Source organism: Vidua chalybeata, chromosome 3 (assembly GCF_026979565.1).
Source record: "Vidua chalybeata isolate OUT-0048 chromosome 3, bVidCha1 merged haplotype, whole genome shotgun sequence".
NCBI lineage: Eukaryota > Metazoa > Chordata > Aves > Passeriformes > Viduidae > Vidua > Vidua chalybeata.
In genome coordinates this window covers 17,314,962-17,339,255 of record NC_071532.1, presented here as the reverse complement: position 1 = coordinate 17,339,255, position 24,294 = coordinate 17,314,962, and the positions used below count along the sequence as shown (strand labels likewise).

General features: G+C 48.2%; 1 protein-coding gene across 4 annotated transcripts in view; it reads right to left on the bottom strand.

The window, feature by feature from the left end:
- The window catches only part of VEGFA (vascular endothelial growth factor A), a 30,546-nt gene extending 13,754 nt beyond the window's left edge, over positions 1-16,792 (bottom strand). For 2 of the 4 annotated variants that reach the window (XM_053937944.1, XM_053937945.1), the window contains exons 1-2: positions 8,602-9,308; positions 2,752-2,803 (exon numbers count right to left, since the gene is read on the bottom strand). In XM_053937944.1, the coding sequence (XP_053793919.1) occupies positions 2,752-2,803; positions 8,602-8,667 (118 nt within the window). In that variant the 5' untranslated portion in view covers positions 8,668-9,308. Of the gene's footprint in view, positions 1-2,751; positions 2,804-8,601; positions 9,309-13,004; positions 13,042-13,178; positions 13,307-16,617 lie in introns of those variants that run through there. The other 2 variants (XM_053937946.1, XM_053937947.1) reach the window with 2 other exon arrangements.
- Between the last annotated feature and the right edge of the window lie 7,502 nt (positions 16,793-24,294).

Sequence of the window (24,294 nt, the reverse complement as noted above, 5' to 3'; positions counted from 1 at the left end):
TTGCACAGCTACCACCCAAACCAAACCGGAGCACATGACTGAGGTACAGTCAACCTCATAGCAAAGCCCTGCCCCTTCTACCATACCTACACTTACTCCTATGTGCTGGAAGTTATATTGCACACTTTGCTGGGCTGATTCTGCCTGCGCTTCCTTTCCATTGGTTGTGTCACAAATGGAAGGTCTCTTTCATGGGGAAGCACAGGAAGGTCACCGAAGGACTAACACCACTAGGTCTGCTCCCTTCCTGAAATCTGGGCTTCAGCCCACGTTAGAAGTTAATCCCACAATTAAATCACACTCCTACCCTGCAAAACACCTCCAGATTTGAGTCAGAGGTTCTTCATTGTGAATGGTGGGGGAAGGAAGGTTAAAACTTAGACAGGACCCACATTAACTCTTCAAGGCAGAGTTTAAGTTCAAATTTGGAGCAGTCGAGCGAGAATATGCTGGACTAGAAAAGGAGAAAGTCTCTGATCATTTTGTCTCCCTCCCCCATCAACGGCTTAGCAGCAATACAGACACACTGTTATTTTGAAAATAAAAGTGCAGCCACAAGTGCTGGCGGTTTCCTTTATTTATACCAGAAAATCTTTTCCCGTGAAACAAAGAGTATTTGTCTGACTCCTCTACAACTTCCTGTGCCACAAAACATGTGGAAGCCTCTCTTGAGCTCAAAAGGGTAGGGGCTGAAGCTAAAATAACAGTCTCCAACCAGAGTAAGTCCATCCCAAATAAAAACCTGTCACAGCTTGACATCTCAGAGAAAGCATAAAATGGCCAAAGACACAAACCCATCTTTCAGCCCAAGCCCCTAAGAGCTTCAGAGGAAGGAGCTACAAAACTGTCCTTGGGTAACAGAGGCCTGTCATCATCTGCTTTTCACAGAGGAGAAACTGAGGTATTGAGAGAGGACCTCTAAGTTCAAACCACAGGACAGAAGTAGAGCCAGGAGTCCTGACTTCTATTTCATAGATGTCTCTACATTGCAGAACCTGAAATAGCACCAGGACAATAACACCGAAGTCTCACCACTTATATTGCCAGACCAGCTTCTCCTGCAATTCCATCAGCCTTCTTGTGACAGAATCTGACAGAAAGAATCTGTTTGATTCTTTCCCTCCCCAGGAGGGATTTGTTGGGCACAACAAATGGCACAGATGAGGACACTAACTCTATTCTACCAACAGCAGAGAACTGGTTACCAAAATAAGCCTCACAGCAGGCTCCATCTTGATCCCTCTGGAGTCACTGAACCTTCTTCTGTTGACTTCAGCAGGAGCAAGGGTCAAGCGCAACAGGCGGCAGCCCACCAGCAAATCAGAAATTTTGCCAGCACAAAATGGACACCTATCCCAAGCACAGCCTGCCACAAACCTCTGGCAACACACATGGAGTCTGTCACACCAATAAAGTTACAGAAATTGAAACTGACTGCTACGAAAAAAAAAAGGCAATCTGGGCCCACAGTGCTGGAGCCCTCTGCTGACCTCTGGCTGGAATAACGCTGAAGGTCACAGCCCGTGGGGACCCTGCAAGACGTCTGCCAGACCCTGCCATGCAACAAGTGATCTACTCTGCCATGCAGGTAAGGGGAAAACATGGTCAGAATGGTCTTAAAGCAGGCGATGATCACCTCAGCCTGAAGGTTTCGAAGTTCACAGCCCTTTTATCCCACTGCTGAACCGAGGACTGTGGACAGAAGCCAATCTCCTGACATGCACAGGGCTTCACTAGACAGGGAGCTCACAGGGGATATCCCTGACTAACCCAGGGGCTGACTGCCCTTCTGGTCTACATTTAGTTGCATGAACCAACGAGGCAGGGGACACTGTCACACCCTGGCCTTTGGGCAACGGGAAAGACACAAGATCACAGCAGCTGCAGAGACACCACCTTATTTCCCTGTCAGGCAATGGTCCTGTCCATACTGGACAACCAGGAACCCATTAGTAGAACCCATCAGAACCGATCAGAACCCTAGAGTGCCATTCCCTGAATGTGCAAAGTCTGCTAGCCCAAACCAGAATAAAAAGGTGTATTTTTCAAGCCTGGCTCTTTACAGTGCTTAGCAATCTCCAGACTGTGGGGGTACCTGAAACTGCTGGGAGGCATGAGGAGAAAATCATCCTGGACTGCCCCTTTCTCCTTCTCTTCCTCAGAGACCTGCCGTCTGGGGGCTGCTCTGGCCTTTGTTCAGGGATCAGCCCTGGCCCCAGCCGGGCATCACCAGCACAGCTGGGAAAGAAGGGGGCAGCAAAATCTGACAAATCCCTTCCTACAGCACTGTGGCGAATCCCCAGCAAACTGCTCGCCGCTACGCAGCTCTTTGTGTGTGCCCGTGTGTGTGCAGATATATATATATATATATATATATATATATATATATATATATATATATATATATATAAATGAGCGTGCGTATGTGCACCAGCGCACGCACGCAGTTTCACTCTGAGTTGTGGTAAGCCAGGGGCGGGCTGGGCCAGCCCTGCTGCCCGCCCTGGCACCGTGGCCGCCCCGGAGCCCAGCCCCACGGCCACCCCCGGTCCCACGGCCCGGCCCGGGCCCGCGGCGTGGGGCGGGGGCGCCGCGGCCGCCACGAAAGGGTTGATGGCGGCGGCGCCTCCCGCCGGCAGCCCCCGGTCCCGCTCCCCGGGAGGTGGCGGTGTTGGCCGCCGGCGGCTCCGGGGGCTCCTTTCCCCCAGTCCCCGGCCGTCCCCGCCCGCCGGGAAGCCGCCTCGCGCTTACCTTCATTGGGTTTCCGCTCCCCATCCCCCAGGGCGGGCGCAGCCTTCGACAACTGCAAAGACAACAGAAAATCAGTCACAACACGGAACCGTGACGCGGTCCCGCGGCGCGGGGGGGTCCCGGGCAGGGGCCCCGGTGGTCCCGGTCCCGTCGCCCCGCCGGGCAGGAGGCGGAGGGAGCCCCGGCGGGAGGCCGAGCCGCTCCCCGCCGGCCGCCACGGCGGGCACAGAGGGACCTTTTGTTCCCCCGTCCCCCGGGGGAGCCGAGAGGGGCAGGGGCGGGACGGCCCCGGGGCTGGGCGACGGGGCTAGCAAGGCGGTGTGCCGAGCCCGAGAGACGCCCCAAAGGGAGAAACGCGTCCCCGGAGAGCTGCTGCCAGTGACCGCGGGCAAACACCCGGAGCAAATGCGAGCCCGGCGGAGAGAAGTAACGGGGAGACCTGCTGCTGCTGCCGACACGACCGGTGGACCCGGGCACCGCTTCTCCCCGTAAAGGTGAATCTGGCCCGGGAGAGCAGAGGGGGGAGAAGGGCGGCCAGGCACGGAAGGGCATCGCTCCCCTCTCAGTGTCACAGACGTCTGTCGCCCAGCAGTGGTGGCCACGGAGGTGTCGGCATCTGGCCGGGTGTCAGGGCGATTAACTGTGACAGCACCACTTTGCCGACGGACGCCGCCAAACCGCCCGGGTTTTCTTCCTCTCGGATGGAAGGGAGGACGACACGCGTCCTCCTCACCTTAGTGGTCCCAGTCCCCAGCCCCTGCGTGGATCTCATTCCTGCGCTCCACAGCTTCCCCTGGGCCAAAAACGAAAAGGCTGCAAGCTCTGCAGTCACTCCTTTTGGGACTAGGGACATTTCCAAAGCACTGATGCAGGCAGGAGTGGTGGCAGGTATCCCACCCCCAAAATGGTATGGAGAAATAATACACCACTTTACTAAGGATGTCTTTTTAATTCCAGGTGAAACAAGAACACCACTCTTCCTGATCTTCGTGAGGGCTTTAGCTCTGACGTAACTTTCCAGCCAAGTCAGGCTTCCCCCTGCTGTTCTGTTCTAAACCAAAATGGAAAAAGCCAAGCTTTCTTCATTTCTCCGAGGTATGTTGCCACCTGTGTGATGCCATCCACCCCAGAACCTGCTGCCTTTCAGCAGAAGCCCATAAGAAGCATGGGGATCCATACAAAATACTGCTTTGTCAGCAATGTGCTGTGTTCAGGCTTAGAAAAAGGCCCTCTGATCTAGTAGCTGAAGACAGAACTGAATTAAGGCCAAGTCCACCCCAAGCTCACAACAGGAATCTGCCACCTATGGTCTTCTAAGCAATCCTGTACACAGGGCAGCACCATCCTCCAAGCAGCCGAAAATGTCAGCTTTTAAAAGGAGGGGGCAAGAGAGTCAGCTAGAAGCCCCTCTCCCAGACATTCTTTTGTGTCTGTGCATAGTTCCCTTTGTCTAAGGTCCCCCTGACCTAACTTGTTTCCCATTTCAATCAAAGTCTTTCTATACCTGGGCATAACTTGGCAGCCCAGACCTGAGCTACCCCATGTGTGGATCTATTTCTTCTCTGGGGAGGAGGGGGGCTGTGTGCCCAGTCTCAGTGCTGTGACAACACTTTAAAAAGCAGGTTCCTAGAAACAGTTTCATTCCTGAAGTGTGAAGGTCACTGCAACAGCACAAACAAAATGGAGGCAGCAGAGGCTGCAGCAGCCTTCCAAAGCCACTCAGTGCCTGACAATCTATGGGTAAAAAGAAAACCGCATCAAGGGCAGAAAAGCCTCAATCTGCTATGGCACAGGAAGGGGATCACGAGCCAAGTCAGTTTATTCAAGTCACAACGCCCCCAAGACTTTTCACAGACAAATTTCTGTTTCATACACAAAATGACCATGACAGACTGAGCAAAATTAGCTTGGAGGCACCTTGAGGGTAATTTTTACTCATTCTCTATGCAAAACTACCCAGCCAGCTGCCAAGCCCACTGCCTCCTCACATGCAAGCACACCGTCTGCACAAGTGATGAGAAGCAGAAGCAAGCCACACACATGCTTTCACTACTCACCTGTGCCTTGCCCTGCCCCTGATGGAGTGGAGCAGGAGCCAGAACACTCTCGCAGTGCTCACCTGGACCTGGGACGTGATCTGACCCCAAAGATGGGAAATGAGATCAGTGCAAAGTGGGCAAAAAGCTTCTGAGCTTTCCCAGGGGAGCTCTCAGCAGAAACTAGAAAGGTTTCCCAGAACTATCAGTAACAGGCTCTCTGCTCACTATTCCAAGAAACTTTTCTGCCCTTTCAGCAGTGTCTTTCACCTGTGTCTAGAGCCCTCAAAGCACATCCACTAGAACAGCAGGTGAGGCAGGGCCTTGTGCCTCACTTCAAAACAGTCTGCTATGTATCAGACATGGGGAACCAGAAACATTCCTCAGGACAAGCAGGCCAACTGTGCCCTTCGGTAGGAGCCTGAAGGTCATGCTCTCCTCTGCTGGCTTTTGGCATTACCCAACAGTTCTGTAACACAATTTCCTTCCAATAGATTTTCAACATTTCACAGTAGTGTGGAAGCAACCCCTGGCCTGGCCTTGAGAGTTGGATAAATGAGCCCAGGAATGGGGCAGATAGAAGAAGCTCCTTTCTGTGCTCTTTGCGGGTTGTAGCAAATGCACATCCCTCCCTCTGTGGGGTAAAACCTTCTCTAACAAATGAACCCACTTCACACCATCCACATGTCTGTACCTTCCCTGCCTCCCTTCTCCCTCAGTCCCTGTCCAAAGGAAGCTTTTCTCTGAAGGGAGAGAAAAGGTTAATCAAGTCATTCCTCTCTAACCATCACCCCCCTCACCACCACCACCAGCACTCTTTCTCTCCCTTCCCCTCCCCCTAATCTGTGCAGGCTCATTAAAAGAGCTTTGTAACTGTTTAGGACTGGAACAAACAATCCATCCACTTTGAGAGGGACTCTGGGACAGGAGTTAAGGCACTTTTCGTCTTAGGCACTAGAAATTCTCAGTGTTTTCTGCTTAAGGGTGGGGGGGGGGGGGGGAATGGGACTCACTGCACTCCTTCTCCATTGTACAAGCAAACAGAGTTCAGTAATCCTGCAAGCTGCCAGCACAGCCAAGGGACCTCTGACAGAACAGACAGGAGAATGGATTTGGGGTTGCTCAGGAATCAGTGAGCCCCTCAGATGTCCGTCTCCCCTGCTCCCAAAGGAGTGCTCCTCTTTCCAGCCCGTCCTCAGAGCACAGAACGGCTCTGGGGAAGGTGACCTGCTGCATCCCACCTGCCTAAGGGCTGTGGAAGTAGGTTCTGGTGGCTCCCCATCGTGGTGTGGTGCAGAGGCACAGCGAAGGCAGGCAGCCTGGTGGGTATGCAATCATTAACAGTCTAGTCACAGGCTTGTTCTCCCTCCCTTGGTGTCTGATCACTGCCTCTTCCCTATGGCAATACAGCTGGTATATCCAGGTCTCTCTGCTGTTCTGGGCAGGAGGGGAAGAGCTCCCAGACCATCATCAGGAGTGACCTGTCACCAGGCTGACAGCAAGACCACAGATGAAGGAAGATGGGGAATAACTACCTGTTCCCCATTCTCTAGGAAAGAGAGGACTGGAAGTGGGACAACAATGCAGCCTCTCCAATCCCGTGGTGTGTGAGGACTGTGAGGACTGTGAGGACACCGCGCAGCACAGTCAATCAGCTGGGAGGGTGGCACTGCAAAAGTGCCTTTCCTTCCCTCGCCTGCATGGAAAGGCTATCACCACCAGTGGAGGCAGACACTTGTAGCATCAGTGCTGCCCAGACATGACCATGAAACATTTTCCCACAATCTAAGTCTTGCTGCAGGAGCAACCATGACAACTACCTCAGTAAGGAGTCATCCCCCTGAACTCTCACCGGAGGAGCACCGTGATTCCTTCATCCCTTCTCCTTCACTTCCAGGAAAGCTGCCTGACACACGCTGGACCCTGCTTCCCCAACTCAGGCGCTGTCAGGGCTTTTATTTAATGCTCTCTAATGTGCCTGGCAAGCTAGATAGATCAGCCTGAGAGACAGATAAATATTATCATCAAAGCACAAACCCTAGTCCTGTGTCATGCCTTCTGCCATGCTCAGAGTCATCACCAAGCTGCCTACGTGAGATCTGCTGGTATTTCTAACGTTCCCATCACTGTGGTGCCCGAACAACCAACGGACAAATAAGGACAGAACCGAAGGGCAGATCTCACCGTCGATCTGCCTGAGCACTTATATAGCCCACATCACCCAGGTATCTGAACCTCTAGCTATCTCTCGTGTCTGTCCCTGCAACATTTCCCCCCAGACTCCTGTATTTCTTCCCTACCATTATTTCCATCATTATATTGTTTTCTCATCTGCACCATCCTCCAGCCTAGGAGAAAAGGCAACATGAGGCTTTTATGAGGACAGACAGATCTCGGCTCTACCTGATCTGCCGTTTCCTCTTCTGGGGAAGAGGAAGGGGAGGGGAAAAGGAACAAGGGGAGGGTTAAAGGGTGTTATCACTGGACACCAATACAGAGTTGTCTATACTATAGGTGGGGAACAGATGCTACTGTACAATTTTACTGAGGAGCTGGGAGGCAAAGAAACTCCTATTCAGGGTGACAGTGGAAAAACTCCTGGAGAGCAGAAACAATTGTCCTACCAGCCAAATCTGGCAGGAAGGCAGCAGGGAGCTGCTCTGTGCCACACTGAAGTGAGAGTGTGCCTCAGTTCCCATCGAGCACAGCCGAGCACAGCCTAACGTGCGGCTGTCACTGGATAAAGTAGAGATATAACAGGCTAGAAACAAAGCGTGCAGTGCTTGCATGACTTCAGTTACAGCTGAAATGGCTCCTAATTGGGGAGTTGCCTTCCAGCATCAGTGCTGAACAAACAATGTGAATAACTGATTAGTTTGCAAGGGACGTTTATTTTCACAATTGTGGGCGATGATCTGGCCCGCGCTCTCTCCAAGTGCCGAGCAGAAATGGCAGGAGGGAACTAACCTGTTAAAACCTTTTAAAACGTAATCCATGCCTGCCTCACGAACAGCCACTTTCACGTGGGCACTCTGTCTAAACCCCTTAATATCTCTTGGCAACACAGCCCTCTTGACTCTTTAGAAAACAGATTTATAGGACAGGCTTGCAAAGAAAGCTGTCTTTTTTTCTTTAAAAAAAGGAAAGGAGGAAGAGTTGGTTTCTAATTCCTCAAGAATGACAATGAGGTAAAAGTGACTGAAGAGGAAGAGAAAAATCCTTGGTTTTGTAATCTCGGTGCAGGAGATCTATATTTTGATTTTTTTTTTCCCCAATCTGGAAGAAATTCTGGATCCATTTTGTCCTCTTTGATCTCTTATTTGTTTTTCCAGCTAGGCATTTTGAACTCCACACGGCGGCACGAACCCGAGCTGGGACCCAAGGCAAATATCGTCGAAGCAACCTTTTGCAATGTCAGGAGACCCGAGGCTGATGCAAGAAGGCAGCGCGCTGCCTCCCTGCCCCGCGCCCCGGCGGGACCCCACGGCCGCGCCGCGCCGGGAGCCCCGCGCCGGGGCGCGCTCTTGTGCGCGGGCACTCCGCACGGCGCTGCCGCTGCCCCGGGGCCCCGCGGAGCTCCGGGTACCGCTGTCCCCCCGCTGCAGCACCGCACGCACGCACGCACACGTGTCTGTGCTACGGGCACCCACCCGTACTCGGCGCCAGCGGCGCGGCCGCACCGCACCGAGCAGGTGGGAGGCAAAGGGGGGGGGCGCGAGAAAGCAAAAAAAAAAAGGGCGAAAGTATTGTCGGCCGTCTGCCTTCCCTCCCCCTCCGCTACGCGGGGCACAAAAGCCCCCGTCCCGCCGCTTACCTCCGCGCTCTGCAGATAGAGCAGCGCCGCCAGCCCCCAGCGGATCCAAGTGAGCAGAAAGTTCATGGTTGCCGGCGCACGCCGCGAAGCGGGGCCCGCCGTGCTCCGCCTCGCCGCCGCCCCGCTGCCGCCGCCGCCGCCCCGCCGCGCTCTCGCCCGCGCCTCCTCCGTGCCCGCCGCCGCCTCCTGGGGTGCCGCCGGTCGGGCGCTGCGAAAGGTTGCGGGGTAAGGGGGGTTCCTCTTCGGGGTCTCCGGTTTCACCCCTCCATAAGCCCGGCTCTCCGCCGGCCCCTGCTGCTGCTTTCCGTGGGCGCTCCGCCGGGCCGAGCGCAGGCTCCGCGGCCGCCCTGCCGCCGCCCGGCCCCCGCCGCCGGGCAGTCCGAGCTCCACAGCGGCGCCCGTCCGCGGCGCTCTCCCCGCGTCGGGGCAGGCAGGCACCCGCGTCGCGCTCGCTCGGTTTCGCGCACTCACGGCAAAGTTTGCGCGGAAACTTTCAATGCATCTCTTTTCCTGCGCCCCCTCTTCGCGGCGGCTGCCTCCGGCGGCTCCCCGAGCCGGGGTCGCCTCCTTGGGGAAAGGGGCTGATTCCGCCGCCGCTCGGCCCGACCCCTCTCCGCAAATCGGGGTGGTGGTGGTGGCGGAAAGGACGAACAGAGCGTTTTCCTCTTGTCCTCTCCGTTACTGTCTCTCCCTCTCTCTGTCCACCGCTTTTAAAAAAAATCAGAATAGCAATATATGAAAAAAAAAAAAAAAATCCAAGCTGGATAGAGAGGGAGGGAACTGGGGCGTGGGAAGGCTCTGTACGAAAGGGAGGAAAAAAAAAATCCCAGCGGATCAAAGTATAGGTGAAGAAAAAATAAATTAAACGAGAGGATAAAGCAAGGCGGCAAGCTAACAGCAGGTCCCGGTGCCCGGGGAGGGCTGCTCCCGTGGCGCGCTGTCCCCCGCCGGCGCGGCGTGCGCTCCTCGCCCCCGGCGCGGCGGCAGTCCCGCTCCGCGCACTCCAGCGGCGGTTCCGCGCAGCGCCCGCCCCACCGCCCGCCGCTCGTCAGCACTCTGCAACTGATCAGAGCGGCCACGGGGAGAGACGCTCCGGCAAGTCCCACCTCCTCGGAGATGGCCCGGCCTCCTCCCCGCCCTCCAAAGCCGTAGCCCCGCGGTTCTGTACGCCAGAGCCGTAGCCCCGCGGCTCGCGCATTTCGAACCCAGCTCCCTGCCCTGCTTTCTCGCCGCGCTTTCTGCCATGCCGATGGATACGTGTTCGGGTCAAAATTCACTTTGCCCGTGGGAATTGTTCCAAAGTCCAGCAGAGCCATTTGGGGAGAGGGGCGGCAAGGGACAAACTGTAATCACACCCATCATCTGACCACCCCCAGGACATGGCTTTTCAGATACAGGGATTTCTTAGCACCTATGTGTTACAGGGCTGAAGGAGCGTTATCCTCAGGTGGGTTTTATTTCTCTTAACCCAGTGGTATTCTCCCATGCCTCCGGGGCTTGCCTGTGCTGGCTGAGTGGTGCTCGGGTGTGCAGAAGGGTGTCATACCAAAGGGGTGAAGGTTTTGCCAGACAAACCCCACCCTGCTTTCTGAGAAGGTATTGGAAGAGCAAGGAAGCAGCCTTGTCTCGCTGAGTTTGGTGCGGGCATTCCTCATCTGAGCTACTTGGTTCCTGTCACACAGAATATTTCTTCATACGGCATACATAGTAACAATATGTGTGTGTCAGCATACATCTTTCTCCTGCTTTCATCCTCCAAGGACCTTATGCAGCAGATGGAGTGGAAGTCCAGACTGGCAGATCCCCGGGCTCACCATGGGCTTGAGGAAGGGGTAGGGGAAAAGACACTGAAGAAAGAAAAGGCTATATTGTCATTTAAAAGCAGGTATTTCAATGCTGTGCCACGGACTCATCGTGATACAGGCAAAGCACTGGCTCTATAGAGGCACCTGCTGGCTGAGACAAACACATGAAACAACCCCACCCCCCCCCCCCACCCCAAAAAAAAAAAACCATATCTTTGCTTTTGGTAGATCTTAGACCTGTTCGTTTCTTTGTTTATTTTTTAAAGGTTTTGTGTCACCCCTTGGTGCAGTATGTGGGGATGTTGCCCTGGTCACACTGATCCTGAGGAAGGCTGGGAGATGAGTGACAGGTCTATCTGAGCAAGGAGCAGCTCCCATCTGGCCCCTCCACTGCCCCAGCTACAAGTCACACCCCACACCCCTTGTACCCACAGCCTTCCATCTGGGCAAGGGTAGAAATCCAGCCCAGTTTGAAGCCTGAAAGAGAATATAAACCTTTCTCCTCAAGGATCATGTTCTTACAGCGGAGTGGTGGGTGTTGTTCAAACATTGCAAAATAATCCCTTTTCCTTTGCTTTTTCTGTATTTTTTTTTTACAAATTGTTGTAGAGGGTTTCTGAAGAAACAAATACCCATCCAATATAACCAGAGCTTCCCATATTCATGATACAATTGCCAGAAGTACCTTCCAAGAGACAGGGAGAATTCAACGTCCGCCACAAAAAAGAGGGGTTATTTCATTAACTGAAGGTAAAGCCAATTTAAAGTTCCCGGAGGCAGGAACCACTTTGACTCTGTCCCAGTTCACTGTGAACAGTTCTGTCTTTATGCCAGGCTTCTGCACTTCAGACCAGCAGCAAGCAGATTAACTCACTCAATCCTTTTATTTGGTGGAAGGTCTTAGGTGCCTTTTTTCCTCGTGCTAGATGAGTGTTCTATGAATGAAGGTAGCTCTACTGCAAATAACTTCCAATTCTAACACTCCTCTGGATGGACAAAATCCCTCCAGGTGCTGCTTTGAGGGAAGTCCTCCACAGAAACTCTACAGAAGACATTAAATCCACAAGTGGCAAGGGGCAGCCTTATCCCTGTAAAGCTACAATGTACTGTAAATAATGTACAGAACCCAGCTTCTAAAATTACCACTACAGGATTGCTCATCTCGTTTTATATTTCATCTGGATCCTGTGATCTTCCCACCTGCCAACATCCTGTTACCAGGAGAGCAGTGTATGCGAAGTTTGTGCAAATGGTCATGTACTTGCTGAATTCTGGCACCAGCAAGGACATTCATGTGCCTTCCATGTTAACTTTACACCATAATAAATACTGACATTGCTACAGAATCCGCAGTGTTCGTGCTAAGCACTGCTCACCAAAAAAGCAGATCTATCTGTGTCCCAGCTATGCTTCAGTAGCCTTGTTATGTTCCCATGTCCATGGCCCCTGAGACAGAAAGCATCCACAGGCAGGATTTTAAATATGGAATACCTAAAAGCACAATCCCCATGTTTAGGAACTTAAGGAAAGACATGTGATTTGCAAAGAGGCAGGGTAATTGCTTATTTGGAGCTGTGAGATGCTGAGAACTTTTAAGAATAATTTAGGACTTCATATTGCAGATTGAACTCAGTCAATGCTTTGGCATTGACTTCAAAGGGCATAAGATCAAGCCTTATTTAGGGGCTCAATATACAAAATTAGGAGCCTAAATTTAGGCATCCATATTTTAATACCTTGACCTGTGTTAGTAATACCCTTCATCTAATCCCTCTATATAACCCGAAAAGAAACGAATGTCAATAACTCCTTACTGACTTGCCTAAGAGAATCTGTGGCAAGAAACGCATTACCCGCACTTTGTTTATTTTTAATCCCCTCTCTCAGATCCCCAAAATAACAGCCGGAGCAATGTTAGTGGAGGAGCTCAGACTCACTTTGAAATTGGAATAGGAAATGTGAGAAATGTGGACATCAAAAAACAAATTAAACAAAACAATATTAGTATTCCATCTTGTGGGCAAGTCCGGGGGGATAATCCAAATTAGGAGAGAAGTCAGAGAAACAAAGAGTAATTTTAAGCATTTTAGTGCCAGAGCTATTTCTTAACACAGAGCTCACTCACTGATTTCAAATATAGTCCCTCAGCGCAGAGCATGGAGGACAGCACAAGAAAAATCGACATGTTGGTATGGCCTTCTAGCAGATATGGATAAAAGGCCAGAATGGAGTGAACTGTTGAGAGAAGCAGCCAGGTGAACCAATCCTAAACATCCTGAGGTATTTCAGGTGTTTCTTTCCCTGTAAGAAATCATGGGGACACAAGATGCAGTAACCCAGCTATGGCTGGAATGGTTGCAAAATGGTGAATCAATTAACTGTGTGAGTCTTATTATTGTGATTATTTTTGTGTCAGTTGCACTATCAGGGAAGGGAGCAGCTGTAGGTATAACAAAAGGTTGCTCCTCTGAGATGCTTTGCCGACGCTCCCTCTGCTGTGATGTAAATAGAATACATGTGATGGGTAAGGGCAGTGCTCAGCTCGGATCTGCAAGCATTAGAGATGCCCATGCACCACCCACTGGCAGTTTCACTTACCTCTGTCACTCAGGAGTTTCCCAAAGATCTTGAGCTTCTGGAAAGAGAGAAAAATGTTCATGAATGCACAGCACCATCACTCATTCTGTCCTTCTGGGTTGATTTTGTTCCCCGGACACTTTCCCATAGTCAATAATCACATCATATTATAAGGAGTTGCATCCCTTTCCTTACTCTTTGTCTGTCTTCCTGTCACTGACTGGATCTTTGTATCATCCTTCTGCAGTAAGCAGCAGAGGCAGTGCCAAGTGAGTGGAGGTAACAGGACAGGTCCTCAACCGTCAGCAGGATTGTTTTAACATCTACAGAGAGATCAAGAAACACAAAACAGTTCTGCCTGCCAAAATGATATGTAATGTCAGCTTAAGGATATGATCATCTTGACCCTGACTTATATTTCCCTGGCTAATAGATCTGGTAGGAGTATACACACACAGTTTTTGTGATAGTACTTCACCTTACACTTACATCACATTCCCTGGAGAAGTATCTGATGGGGCAGCCTTACTTATTAAATCATTTCCTGTAGGGGAGAATTCATTTGGGCTCATTTATTATTGTTTCTCCTGGAGCTCATATTTTGCATTCTGAGCATAAGAAGTGGGTGTTATTCATGGCTATGGGTCTAAGAACCAAATGCTAATTTCAGGAAAACTGTTCTATTGTCTGAGGTTGATCACTTGATGTTTGTCCCAGGTGCTAGACACATGTTGCTTGCTGAAGGAGATATGGCTTGATCTCAGATTTTGACATTTTGGTAACTACCAAACAAAAATAAAACTAAAGTATGCCTATCCCTCCCCTGCAAATCAAGTGGCATTTAGCAATATTGACTTGAACAATAAACAAATCTATTCAACAATCAAATCAGAACAACCTCTGTGAGGCACCAAATGAGTACAATAACAAAGACACAGAAGTTGGACAGTCCTCTGCATATGCAGTCCACTGCAAAGATAAGCAAACAGGACTTCAGTCCAGAGGAACCCACAAAGAACCTCTTCTGCATTCCATAGGCCTCAAAGTCCCCCCAGCACCTCTCACCACACTTCAGAGATGTAGAAAAGGCCAAATACCACAAACATAACACCACAGAAAGGGAAGAGGGCAAGGCTCTCTCCAAAGTCCTGGCAGTGGCAGGCTGTGGTTTGCACCAGCGCCCCACACAACTATCACCACAAGTAGCACCAAGGAGAAAGGTAGCAAACATCAACCAGTGGTGTCCATCTGATCCAGAAAAAACTCCCTCCTGCCCACAGATCTGACAGTCAGAATAAATTCTGGGGACGTGGGGACAGGATCACAAGCACACCTTGCCACCAGTCATGTGTTTTTTCTGGCCACTCACTCACCAGTGCTCCCCTAGAAGGAAGAAGCCACAGAAGGCCTGCCACACAGGCAACAAGTGCTGACCCAACCTCCTCTCATTTGCTTGGTGAGACCCAAAAGCCCCTCTACAATGAAAAATGGGGCGTGTGTGGGGTTGGGAGGTACAACTTCCCTGGAGTGAAAAGCCAAAGAGCAGCTACTGGCTATTTGTGGTTTCCTATCCCAAAGTACCAGAGGGATGTGAAAAGTATATGTACCAAAACAATACCTGTGTCTCTTCCCCAGTAATTAGGGTCTGAGGTAGGGAATCTCCCCAAACACAACTTCCCCACAGGTGACTGTAGACCTCCTTGCACCACTTCTTCCTCCCACCCCCTTTCCCACAAGTAACTCATCATCATCCCAGTTTCACCTCCACAAAGGACTTGGGACCTGATCTCTTCAGGAAATCCTGCCTACTCAATTGTGTGGGCTATAAACCCCAACCAAAGGATGCTCCAATAAAATCTGCAGCTGGATGCCAGTTAAATTTTCATACTTATGCTAGATTATTATCTGATGTGTAAACCACAAACCATATATACAATTGCAAGGCTTCCATCTCAGAGGGATATTAGTGTCTAGCTCTATACTCGAAAAACATCCAATTTTTTAAAAATAACAGACCATACAAATTGTTTTGGATAAATGGAAATTTTATAACTCTTTTCAATTGCAGTTTACACAAGATTGTATTTCAGTTTTGTGAGGATCTTAAGTAGAGCATATTGAATACAGTTCAGTGAGCAATTTCATGAAAGCATGTTGGGTTGGTCAAAGCAGGGGAGTTTTCTTAAATTCCTTCTGCCATTAGACTCCACAGATGCCCACACACCTTGGTGGCTGTCTGCCCAGAAACACACCTTCACACCCCAAAAAAGGTTGGGCAGTACCCCAACTAATTAAAAATCAAAATAAGGGCAAATAATGTGTTTGAAGGCTCCTAAATTCTCCAGTTCTCAGTCTCCTGAGGGAGCTCTTCTCAGCTCTGGAACTGAAATGCAGGGCGTACAGCATTTCTTGAGAAAAGAAGCTGAGAGAGAGCCTTCCTCATCCTTGGGCAAACTCATCGGCCTCCTCCTTGCTAATTAAAATTTCCCAAATTCTTTTTTCTTCTTAGCATTTCAAAACTGAGTTCTGAAGCCAAATCTTGGAGGAAGGAACTTTGGTCTGAAACAGCTTTAACTTGAGACAACAGTTCACTAGTGTCAGTTCTGGGAAAACTTCACTTACACCAGTAGAACAAAATGTAGCCAAGGCTTAGAATGCCTGAGATGTCAGAAAGGCCTCCTTTCTTACAAGTAAGATATTCATAAATAAAACTGCTTTTGAAGAAGATTGGCAAAATCTGAATTGGGTAATAGGTTTTCTGATGTCACTAATTCACAGAAAGGTCAATATTAAAAGCCCAAATGATTTAAAACTAAAACCATAGAGACAGCTACTCGTTCAAATGCCATCCATCAACAAAATTAAGTTCAAACACATGATCAGTTTCATCATTTCCAGCTTATTTTCTGCTCATCTGAAAATAAGTGGTTTTTCTGGAACTAAACTGTAGGTCAAAGAGCATAGCTTTTGACATCTATAGTTCGATAGAGAAGTTGCTTTTCAATATTATCTGTATTCCCGAATATACAATATTAACTCTTTTAAGGGCCAACGGACAGAGGAAGGGATATGAGTTTGTAAATCACCAGTGAATCTAAAATATTGTCTCTATCCTGGTAGCTGAAAACACAGTGCAGGTTTATCCCCTCCCCTTCCTGGACATTTCACAAGAGTTGAGTAGTGGGTGGACAAGCATCCATCTGTACTTGTGTTGCAGGACAGCACAGGACCATCAGGCCAGTGCTCCAAACCTGCGCAGGGCAGTGCTCTCTTGTCATTGCAATGTGAGGCAGCAGCAGTCATGAAAGAGCAAGCCACTTCCCTAGCAAAGGAAAATCCATAGCCCTTGCTCCAAAGCCATTTGCTATGAAGCACCTAACAGTTTGTCTTCACTGAAAGTGACTCATAAAACAGCTCTTACAGGAATGCATTTATATGTGGAGAGCCCATGTCCCGAGCCAACCAGCTTGCCCATACAAGAGAAGCAGGCCAGTTAGAATAACGTTTCCCTCACCCTTTAGAAACAGCAGCATGCCATTTTTTCCATCTCCTTTTCTCATTTATACTCTAAAAAGTTGCAAAAGCCCCAAAACCTTCTCTACCCTGAACTAAAGAAATGTTTAAATCACTTTACCTTTTAATGCTCAAGACTCTGAAGCTTGGATGGCAAAAAGCCATCCTGCCCATCCAAAATATCTTTATGCCAGAGCTGGAGTTGTGTGCCATTAGTTTTGGGAAGGTTCGTTTTTATGCCTTCCAGTGCCATGCACAGTGCTGTTCTGGGGCCCCAGGACACACCTGACACTGGGACAAGACAACTGTTCTCTGAGGCAACATCCCCGGTACAGTCACTGGCTGGGGACCAGGGCTGTCAGCAAAACAACTTTTGCTTTACTCAACATCAGCCCAGTTAGGTGAAATAACATGAGCTGAATTCCGTTTTCAAAGAAAATGATTGCACAAACCAGTGCTATCTGTGAAAACAAATAATTAAGCAAACTAAACCAAGCAGGAAACTCAATGCAAGAATAAGTGTATTTCATGAAGCACCATGCCTAGCTAGGTAGCCTGGCTCTGGAGACCAGCAGTCCTGTCTCTGACACATCTGCTCACTCTCCCCTTTGCACACTGACACATTTCACTGCATTTCACTTGGGGAGTTTGCTTTGATCTTTCATGGTTCTCAGCAGAAGGACCCTGCAGTGGTGAATGGCTCCCGCTGCAAATCTCTGCTGAAGCACCATTTGGGCCTGTGATTTAGCTGGCCTTTTATGCTTGAGAGGAAGGTGGCTTTAATGTCCTTGAGGGGAAGAGGTGAATTCTAGAAGAGAAATTACTTACTTGTTCTGTACTTCAGTTCTTTCACTGTTGAACATATCCGCTGTGCACGTACCCTTGTTCCTGCCCTTTCTGGGGCTGAAGAGAGGTCTGAGCACACAAGACTGGGCTGGGCAGAATGCATGATGAGAGGATGATGCAGAGCTTGCTAGAGGAGGTGCTGATAGAAGGTCCGTAGTTCTTCACCCAAGGGATGGTGCCTGGAGAATTCCATGGAAAGAGGACAACCTTTCCGTTCACCATGTAACAGGACCTTTGATGCAATAAGAGACACTGAGAAGCCCAAGGGCTATCACCTTGAAGAATGAAGTGGTTGCCAAGGGAGTTGCCTTCTTTAATAACATGCATTCTTGACCCAGGTGCAGTCCATGTGCAAACTGGCCTCACTGCTGGACAGCATCCTGTGTGACAGAGAGCTGAGGCTGGTGGCTGGGGGCTCATGCCAGGTTTCAGTCAAAAGCACTTGCCTTTCATTTTGTTCCAAACTGAGCAGTGTAAATGAAAGAACTGCATCAGCCAGTGCCAATTTCATCCAGTCAAAAGTTTGGCAAATTAGTACAAGTCAAAATTCATTAAGCAGCTGCTGAGGTTGTCTGAGCTGGCTACTTTTTTCTCCAACAATGTGCACATGTGCTTCAGAGAGCAGCTATTGGGTCAGCTACCTGTTCTCCCACATCCAAGACTCATTCTGGCAAGGGGAGGACTGACAGGATCATGCTGGTACTGCTCTCCTGGCATCCCACCTCTGGACATCTGGGAGAATGAAGGCTTCTGATGGGGTCATCACTAAGGCAGGCTCACAGTGCAGGAGTGATCTCCTCCCTAGGAAGTAGTAACCAGAAGAGAATCAGGATGTGGGGCACATGGATGTCCGGGCACACTGTTGGAGGCACCCAAGCACACAGCACACTGTTGGAGGCACCCAAGCACACAGCTAGCACAGCACCTCTGTTCCTTCTTTCAGAAGATGGACTGTGCTCTGTCATTGTAGACATTTTAGGGACAGTCACCTGCTGCCAAACAGGAAAACACTATCCAGGGTGGTTTATTGCTGGCTGCTTCTGTCCTGAAGGCACCAAAGCATATCCAGCTCCAAAGCACTGAAGGATTAAGACCAAAAGTCAGCTGCATCCCAGAAGACTGGTACATATTTTACTCTGACCACCACTGGTCATGCCTAGGCTAACATGGAAGGTGACCCCAGAAGAGTTGCACACATCTTTGCAGGCAGAAAGGAGGCAGAGCGGGGTAGAAAGGGTCAGGATGGACCTTACAAAACACTTTCCTCTGGAGGACATTCATTCCCTATTAGTATTCTGCACTAGAGCAAGACTAGTAACTGCAGAACTGAAAATTAATTATTGATTAGTCAAGACTGAAACAAGCGTGACTCAGTGTGATTTGTTACAGGCAAACAGAATAAAGTCCAAACTGCTCATATACAAACCTGAAGGTTTAAAAAGGCCAGTTTTCAAAGTGGAAAACAGTTCAGCTTTGAGCTAAATGAGATGGGGGAGAAACACAAACAAAAAAAATTGAATAGTTAGGAAATGGAATATTTTTATTGGTGCTGAAATATCATAATTGAAAAAGAATGGTGGTTTGGAGGGAAAATAAAGCAAAATAAATATGTAGATATTGGTTGGTCTCAGTATGGATTTGTGTATATGTAGATATGGGGGGAAGAGAGGAACTAGTAGCAATAATTAATGTAATTTAATTGATTGCAACTGTATAAAATTGACATGGGGAGCAAAAGCACATGAAGGTATCTGTGAATACGAGATTTAAGGGTAGTAAGACTGCTTTTTTTAAGCAGAGTAAAACCAAAATATAAATATAAAAAACTAGTTCTAGACAATTACTTTGGGGTACTACTGGTGAAATAATTACCTTATAATGATACAGGGAACAGCTGTAGCCAACAAATGTAGCTGTTGTAGAGTTTGGACAGTGATGACACATATTTTCTTCCCAAAAGGGACTGTGGGATTTTTTACAAACGTAACAGAAGCAAAAGAAACCTGAAGACAGTGATTTAGATTGAGCACACAGAAAAACCCGCAATTTGTAAAGCACTAAAAAGTGTGTTAGGAGAAAGTTCTGAGGTGCTTTGATAAGTTTGGGAAAACAGATTTCATATTCCTAGAAATAAGGTGGCACTGTACCAATATTACCATGAATAAACCAGGAATGTTGGGTGGCACTGCAGCCAAATATCCAGAGACCTGGTGAAGCCTCCATTCCTGAGCTTTTCAATTAGGGAGAACTAATTTGAGGGGATCATATAATTTGCATCAGTGAGTCTAGATACATAGAAAATTGACCAAATTTCGTATAAGGACAGCTTTTATCAGCGAGATTACAAGTTTGCTTGATAGAGGTAAAAGGGTTGATGTAATTTATTTAACTTCTTCAGGCCATTTTAGTTCACGCCATAGAATGATAGAAAATATTCTATCTTATTAAAAGGATATAAAACTGGATAACTAGTAGGTCTTGGGAAGTGATACTGTAAAAGAAGACGCACTGATAGTTGGTGCTTTTGGCCTAGCTCATTCAAATCCAACGCAAAAATGTGTACAAAATTATTCCTATTCAAGTCTGAAGATAGTGCAAAGATGGAATCATTAAGTGGTGAAGAGGATGTCTTTGGTGCAGAACAATACAAATTGCATGGGCTCATGCAAACATAATGTATTTTAATGCAGAAATGTATGACTCAGCTGTAGCAGAAAGGAGGAGTCCTCCTACCAGAAAGGCATTTCTACCCAAGCAAGCCAGAAGTCTGAACAGGACTTGAAAGTCATAGAAGTATCTGCCAGAGTGAAATACAGTGTCAAGGGTAGTAAGATCCTGGGCTGCAAAACAGAAACTATTAAATAGGAAAAGGGAGGTTGCATTATGCCAGCCTTTAGCACCAAGAAAACTGCAGCTGGGATCACTGCATGGGCAGGGAGGAGTCGGCAGGGTGCTGAGAAGAGCCAGAGGATGACTGCAGCACTAAAAAAGATGCCATGGAGAAGGGTTGCCACAATGTAGCCTGGTTTTGGATGAAAGAGAAGGTCGTGAATGATTTGGTAATGCCATATAAGAGTTTTCTACTGGAGACAGGAGTACAACAACAAGGTTCTCCTTGGTTTAGCAGTTACAAATATTGAAAGAGCCAATGGGAGGAGACAATGCAAGGCAATCTTGGAGACTAGAAATGAGGCAAAAATACAGCTGAGGAAAACTATAAGAAGCTCTGGTGGATTTTCTGAAAACTGGAAATCTTTCTAGATGGCTTTCTAGAAAAGAGCATGTTTCTCTGTAAGTGAAACAGGGACAAACTCAGGAAGTTTCTTTGTCAGGTGTTATACAAATCAGATGAGATGGTCACCCCAGTCCCATCTGATCTATGCTTCTTGATCTGTTATAGAAGTTGCATTCTGTGTCTGTATTTGTGGCTTGCTCTGATTGCAACAGGGATTCACACCTACCTGCTGAAAAGTCAGTGCCATTTCTCCGCATCCAGTAGTGATTCCCTTCCTGATAGCCTCTTTTCCTTCTTCATTGCTGTCACCAGAGGCAACAGTCTGCTTCATCGCCTTCCCTCTTGCTTTCCACAAGGTTCAGACTCTCACAGGCCACTCCTGGCTCCCCACCGCTCCTTTCCTGTCCTGGTGTCCCCAAGTCTCCACATTCCTCCAACCCTACTCCTACTGTTCAATCCCAAGAGATGTCTCTGGAAGAAGATCCTCCAGACGCCTGGGAAGATGCCCGTGTCTCTCTTCAGCTACAGTGAGCAGCTGTGAACTACCTCAGCCTTGAGTCACGGGCAGTTTGGGGGCGGCTAAAGGCAACTTCGGAGCAGGTAAAGCAACTCCCGGGACGATCAACTTGCCCACGTCATACTCCAGCGTTATGGGAGAGCGGGGAAGGGACCCAGGGCAGACTCCCGTGTCATGCACCGGCATTCAGACCCTTGCAGCGTTTTTGGTGGGCTGGCCAGTTTTCCCCGAGGAGCGAAGCGCCTGGCTTTTCGTGCTGCCCACACTCCCCCCTGCTGGTTGCAGCGGGCTGGGCGCTCGCTGCAGCCTGCCCCATCTCTCTGGCTCCATCCGCGTTCTGCTCCAGATTCTGAGGGTAAAAGATCACAGTGACATCTACTCCAATGCCTTGGAGGTATGTGGGATTAAATATCCCTCACCTACGTGTTTCGACAGGGCTTGAGTTTCAGCTTGGATGAGGGGAACAATAAGGAGTGCCTCTTTTCAGCTGATGCTACAAATTAAAAATGCCGTGAAAACACAGGCACGTGAGCCAAGGAAATCTCTGCCTGCAAATGCCACCATAGGAAAGACTCGACAGCACCAAAGGAGGACCATTGGGCAGGTGTGTGAACAGGAATATCATTAACACCTTGCATCACTCATAGCCAGAAGTGCAATCCCATTACCTGTGCCCTCTGACAGGATGGTCATAATGCCAGCAGAAAGAGATAGCTAAAAATTAACTTATTAGCGTTGTTGTTGTTGTCGTTATTCCTAAGAAGCTAGATAGAGACTCAAAGGAATGAGGCCTGTCCCCTCCTGACAGCCATCCTCTGAAGACAGGACTTTTCTGCTGAAGATAGGGATTAAGGAGAAAAATGAGTCAAGATTTCCATTTCTGAGATAGCTGGTAATAATAACATGCAGCTTAATGGAGGGGCATGTTAGTTGAGCTTTCCAGGGAATGTATTCTAGCTGCGAGAAGATAGAAAAATTCCAGAGTGAAATGCAACTGGCCTTGCACCTCATATTTCTTGTGGTCCCCAGATCCCATCAGGCCATTAGAAGGCCTGAGCACACTGAAGCTACTCTGAGCATTTTGTGTCTAGAGAACTTTGTGGCAAAGCTGCTAAACTCCAAAGATGAAAAACAGGATTATTACTCCAGTTGGAAAAAGCTGAGGCTTAAGAAACCCATGGGATAAACCCATCTCTCTGGCAATATCTTTTTGCAAAAATAAGACTGTAACTCTTGCTGAAGTTCCCCCTCTAACCCCAACCTACTCTCTCTTTCAGAATTTGGTTCATGTGGAAAGGCTTTGGCACAAAAGGACCCTGATATGCCTACCAACACAACACGCCACTGTCTAACCTGGTCTGTGGGCTGCACATCACCACAAAACCACTCTGAATAAAGCAGTAGGGGAGCACAGACCTTGCTGTAAAAGGGACAGAATAACCAGCAATAGGTTAAACTTTTAGTGTATCTCTGGCCTATCTGGTAAGGAATCCAGCACTGATTTCCTCTGTGGTAGGACATTTCCCACAGTGTTAACCCACAAAACAATACCAGTTTTCAAGCAGGGAAGTGAAGAGCAACTTTTCCCAACAACTGGGACTAGGCACATTTATGTACAAAGAGTAAAAAACACCACCAATTTGTGTTATTGCTTACTATTGCATATGCAGCAGGAATAGCTTGAGATAGTGTAAGAAAAAATACCCATACAAATATATATATTTTAGGGTATTTATGAGTGAGGAAGGACAGATACGGCAGTGTAGGTAGAAAAGAAAATGAGAAATTTTGCCTAAGGCAGTTGAGAGGTTGAGGAAGACATGAATTTGAATGAGAAACTTTTGAACATCAGATGATCTCCAAAGAATATTAGTATTTCTCCTCTCCTTCATAAACACAGAACAGGGGAAGGGGAAAAAAACCATGCTGAAATCTTAACTCACATTACAGCATATAAAAAAAAAGTCTCATTCCATGCAATTACTTGCAGCTCTGTACAGGCAGACTCACATGGGAGAGGGGACTGAAGGTCCATGAGTAATCATAAACCCCAATCTCCAGTAATTACTATCCAACCTTTAAACAAAAAGTCCTCACAATTTGCCAACCATAACCGTAATTCTATTGTCCTTGCTCCTGGGTCCCTTGGCTCACAGTTGCAAGAACCACTCAAGCAGAACGCCAGGTTATAATCCTGATAGCTGGTGGAGACAAAGAGAAAGTCCACCAGGGAAAGATAAATATTGTTCTATAAAGATCACCAACCAAATCTACTCAAATTCTAGAAGATAAGAATTGTTAATAATTTCCTGCTCAAAGTGGCCAGCCCTGGCCTCTCCTGCAACCTCTTGTTCCCATGAAGCCAACATTTTTGAATAATATTTTTTTAAAAAAATTGCCCAAAACTAAAGCAGTTTTCCTCTGGGTAAAACTTCTGTCCCTAATTTAGCCAATATTGGCTTTAGGCCATCAAACTTTTTTCTTCCCTAGTGGGTCATACAGTGCATTTGGAGAAATACAGCTATATCTGAAATGCTCACCCATTTTATTTTAAACAAAACATAGTTTCTGTGTACCTCCAAAAGACATAAGTATTCAGTAAGTAAAAGTTACCCATTCATCTCACCAAAGTGAAAGCTTTTTCAGATATCCCTGAAGAACAAAATAGCAATAAATGAATTTTGAAGTAAATTTTAAGGGCTGATGAAACACTTTGACTGCAAATATGCAGAATCACTCTCTGGACATGTTACCCAGTGGACTCCAGCACTTGCAGACTCTCTCTCAAACTCCAATTGCTGGAAGTTTATAACTCTGGTGTTATTTTCAAGTGTTTCCAAGACCCTCTTGCTTTGGTAATATTCTCTTCAGTTAGAGAAAATAATTTGCAAGAGCTGCTTTCTGGCTCCTCTGGTTCAGCAGAGCAGCTGCAGAAGTGATTTTCTTCCTAAGAAGACCTGTAAACTCTCTGCATCCCAGAACAGGGAAAACAGGACCAATCACTACCAGAACAGCATTGTGTCATGGTCTGCAAAATATCTGTAGCTGTGACCACTCCTTATATCAGAGCTGAGGTGCCTGTGCCTGCTTTGTGCTTCTTACTCTAAAAACTCCCACCCAGGGCATTTCCCTCTGTGCTATCCCCACAGGAGCCATCCAGCTATGGGAGACAAAATTGGTTCTGCTCACCAGAAATGTGG